Source organism: Otolemur garnettii, unplaced genomic scaffold, assembly GCF_000181295.1.
Source record: "Otolemur garnettii isolate 467f Iridium unplaced genomic scaffold, OtoGar3 scaffold00041, whole genome shotgun sequence".
NCBI lineage: Eukaryota > Metazoa > Chordata > Mammalia > Primates > Galagidae > Otolemur > Otolemur garnettii.
The window spans coordinates 7,833,875-7,837,455 of NW_003852436.1; the positions used below are offsets into that span (position 1 = coordinate 7,833,875).

General features: G+C 41.8%; 1 protein-coding gene across 1 annotated transcript in view; it reads left to right on the forward strand.

The window, feature by feature from the left end:
* Positions 1 to 3,581, forward strand: part of ARHGAP10 (Rho GTPase activating protein 10) — a 293,594-nt gene that overhangs the window by 111,831 nt on the left and 178,182 nt on the right. The window contains exon 9 of the mRNA XM_023513448.1: positions 3,448 to 3,554. Coding sequence (XP_023369216.1) covers positions 3,448 to 3,554 — 107 coding nt within the window. The remainder of the gene's footprint in view (positions 1 to 3,447; positions 3,555 to 3,581) is intronic.

The following is a 3,581-nucleotide window of genomic DNA, read 5'->3' on the forward strand; positions in this document are numbered from 1 at the left end:
CTCTGTCCTTCTCACCAGCACACACAGACACGCACATTTGTAAACACATACATACCCTCTTCGCTCCCACAGCCCTGCCTCTCCTTCATTTTAAGATCAAGAGCGACATGTCACCATTTCTGTTCACACCAATCTGAGAAATATGGCTCTTAGTAAAATTAAAGGAAATTGCAGATGGCTATACAAAATATTCTTACATGATATCCTGATTTATTTCACAGAGGTTTGATTATTGTGGCTGTCTTAGCAATTATCTACGGCATTGGTTGTTCTTATTTTGAAAATTTAAGGACCCATCTCTCTTTCAAGCTTGTAAATAATTCAGTCTTATTTTAATGGCTAAGCTCTTAGAAGCTCACTCCTTGAACTGTAGAACCCAGTTGCTAATTAGCAGAAAGGATGAGAATGTGAAATATATTTCAGTAGTAAATGGATGTACTGTTTTCCTCCCTTCCCACCCTCAACTATAATTAGGGAGCCTTACAGTTTTTATTTTATTTGGTAATTGTGGCTGGTTTACAGGTTTTTCAAGCTGATCAGTTGCAGTAGTAGAGCGTAGTCTGGGAATAGCTACATGGTCTCTGGGCTTTGAATTGAACTTAATGTTACATGCAGTCTGGAGGATGAATGTACTGTTTCTGTTTGCTCTTATTTAATCTGGAATCTCATAGTCTTGACTTCTCATGAACATTTATACAACATGGCAGAACTCTGCATTTTTATCATACTTTATCTTCTTAGTCTCAGTTTTTTAAATTGAATTTGAAAGAACTAAATTAAAATCTCAGAGTCATGAGAATATTAGAACTGTTTGTGTTCTAAGTCCAAGTGAAAGACACAGGGAACTTTAATTTTTAGATTCATAACTCTTGCTTGACTATTGGCATTTAGAGAAATGAGGCTGAAATGAGTCTGGGAAAAATCAGCATGAATAGCAGTAGCAGAATTCTTTTCTCATTGACTCTTTGCCTGGTGCTATACTAAATTCTACATACAACCTGTCTCAGTTATCTATAAAACAACCCTGTGAAGTATACGGTGCTGTTATTACCATATTTAATCAGTGATAATGGAGGCACTGAGAGGTCAGTAACCTTCCCTAGATCATACAACAGCGAGATGCTGGAATTGTCAGTCTGGGACTAGAGTCTGTGTTGGTGCCTTCCTTCATATAAGTGGCCTAGGGGAGGACAGGTGTGTGAAAGCATCATTGGCCTCTCTGATCAGAGCTGGTTGAGTAGGATCTGGGGGGGTATAAGGAGGTGATGGTGGCTTACTTAGTGGAAAGACTTTAATATTTGGGGCTAGACTCTGAGGTTTGCTTTGCCATTTGTTAGGCATTTGCTCTAAGCTTAGGTTTCTTGGCTCAGCGCCTGTGGCTCAAGCAGCTAAGGCGCCAGCCACATACACCTAAGGTGGCGGGTTCGAATCCAGCCCGGGCCCGCCAAACAACAATGACGGCTGCAACCAAAAAATAGCCGGGCGTTGTGGCAGGCGCCTGTGGTCCCAGCTACTTGGGAGGCAGAGGCAGGAGACTTGCTTGAGCCCAGGAGTTGGAGCTTGCTGTGAGTTGTGATGCCACGACATTCTACCCAGGGGGGCAGCTTGAGGCTCTGTCTCAAAAAAAAAAAAAAACAACAACAAAACACTTAGATTTCTTAAGATTAAAAAGATAACATACCATCCCCTCCTTAAAGTTTTTTTCCTAGTGTTAAATGAAATGTCTTTGCAATATTTTTGTGAACCATAGACCACAGTATAAATGCTGGTTATTTGTAACAGACACACCGGTGGTCCCCCCAAGTTCAGGTTTGTGTACGAATGATGACCTGAAGTGAAGTTCACTGTGGTCTAGTAACCCCTTTCCTCTCTTTCCTCCCTCCCAGGTAATGTAACTGGCTTTTTGTAAGGCTGAATGCATTCCTCTTTCCTTCCTGAGTTTGTGCTTTGTTGATTTATTTTAGATGTAGAAGGTTTATTTGTTTGTATATGAAATTATGGTGATAATAAGCCAGGTGAGGTGGTTCATGGCTGTAATTTTAACACTCTGGGAGGCTGAGGTGGGAGAATCACTTGAGGCCAACATTTCTAGATCAGTCTGAGCAAGAGCAAGACCCTGTCTTTATAAAAAATCAAAAAAGTTAACCAGGCATAGTCCCAGCTGCTTGGGAGGCTGAGGCAGGAGGATCACTTGAACCCAGTAGTTTGAGGTTGTGGTGAGCTACTGTGATGCTGCTGCACTCTACTCAGGGTGGGAGAGTGAGACACTATCTTAAGAACAAAAAGATAAATTATGGTGATAATAGGCTAGATGGCTAATTGCTCTTTATAAAGTTTTTTTTACTTGGTAAAAGGAAGAAATTGTCAACCTCTGGTAGGGCTGAACTTTGATCTATTATGATTGGATTGAAATTCCAGACGCAGATTCCTGACATAGACCACTATCTTTTAAGAGGTCCAATGGTGGTACTTAGCAAGAAGTAAAAAGGGGTGCTGAGAATGTTCTGCTGCTTACACGGACAGTTCACCCCTCTTGAGTCTAAAGCTTAACTTTTTTTTTGAGACAGAGTCTCACTCTGTTGCCCTTGGTGGAGTGCCGTGGCATCTTAACTCACAGCAACTCCTAGGCTCAAGCAGTCCTCTTGCCTCAGCTTCCCAAGTAGCTGGGACTACAGGAACCCACCACAATGCCTGGCTAATTTTTCCATTTTTAGTAGAGATGGGGTCTCACTCTTGCTCAGCTCATCTCAAACTCTTGGGCTTAAGCCAGTGGTTCTCAACCTTCCAAATGCCACGGCCCTTTAATACAGTTCCTGTGGGTTGCGACTCACAGGTTGAGAACCGCTGGCTTAAGCAGTGCACCCATTTCTGGCCTCTCAGAGTACTAGGATTACAGGTGCGAGCTATCTCTCCTGGCCTAAAGCTTAACATCATCCTCCTCATCAGTAAGAGCAGCTGCTTACCAGAGTGCTTCTAGTGCACTTAAAGCACTAGGTAGATTTTTAGACTAGATGCTTCTCCTCAGCACTGTGATGCTACAGTACATTTTGAGAGGCTGGAATTGAATCCAGAACCATATTGTGGATGGAAAATTTGAAACCCTTGTGAGCTGTTTCTACCTAGAAATCCCTCCTCCCCCAATACAGCTGACAATTAGTAGACTGTCAGGTATGAGATAACTGTTAGTTTTTCTAGCAAACTATTTAAGAAGCATATCTTTAAGTCACTTCTGTGTTGCTGAAGACATCTTAGAATTTTCTCTCCAAGTATCTCTATGGACCTTTTCCTTCTCCCTGTTTTTTTCCTTTTATCAGAACTGGCAGTGTTGCTGGTTTGTTTCGTTGAGCTGTATTAGTTGCTGGCTTTTTCCTCTTTAATAATTTGTTTGGAGCTCTGCATGTCTGCTTATTTATGAGGGAAATATCAAATTCTGTTTTTTTGTTGAAGGGCCTGCTCCATTTGGTTCCAGCTGGGTCAAACACTACTGCATGTATCGGAAAACAGCCAAGAAGTTCAACATGATTCCGTTTGAGCACAGATCTGGGGGGAAACTTGTAAGTATTTGATTCTGTAAGGCAGTG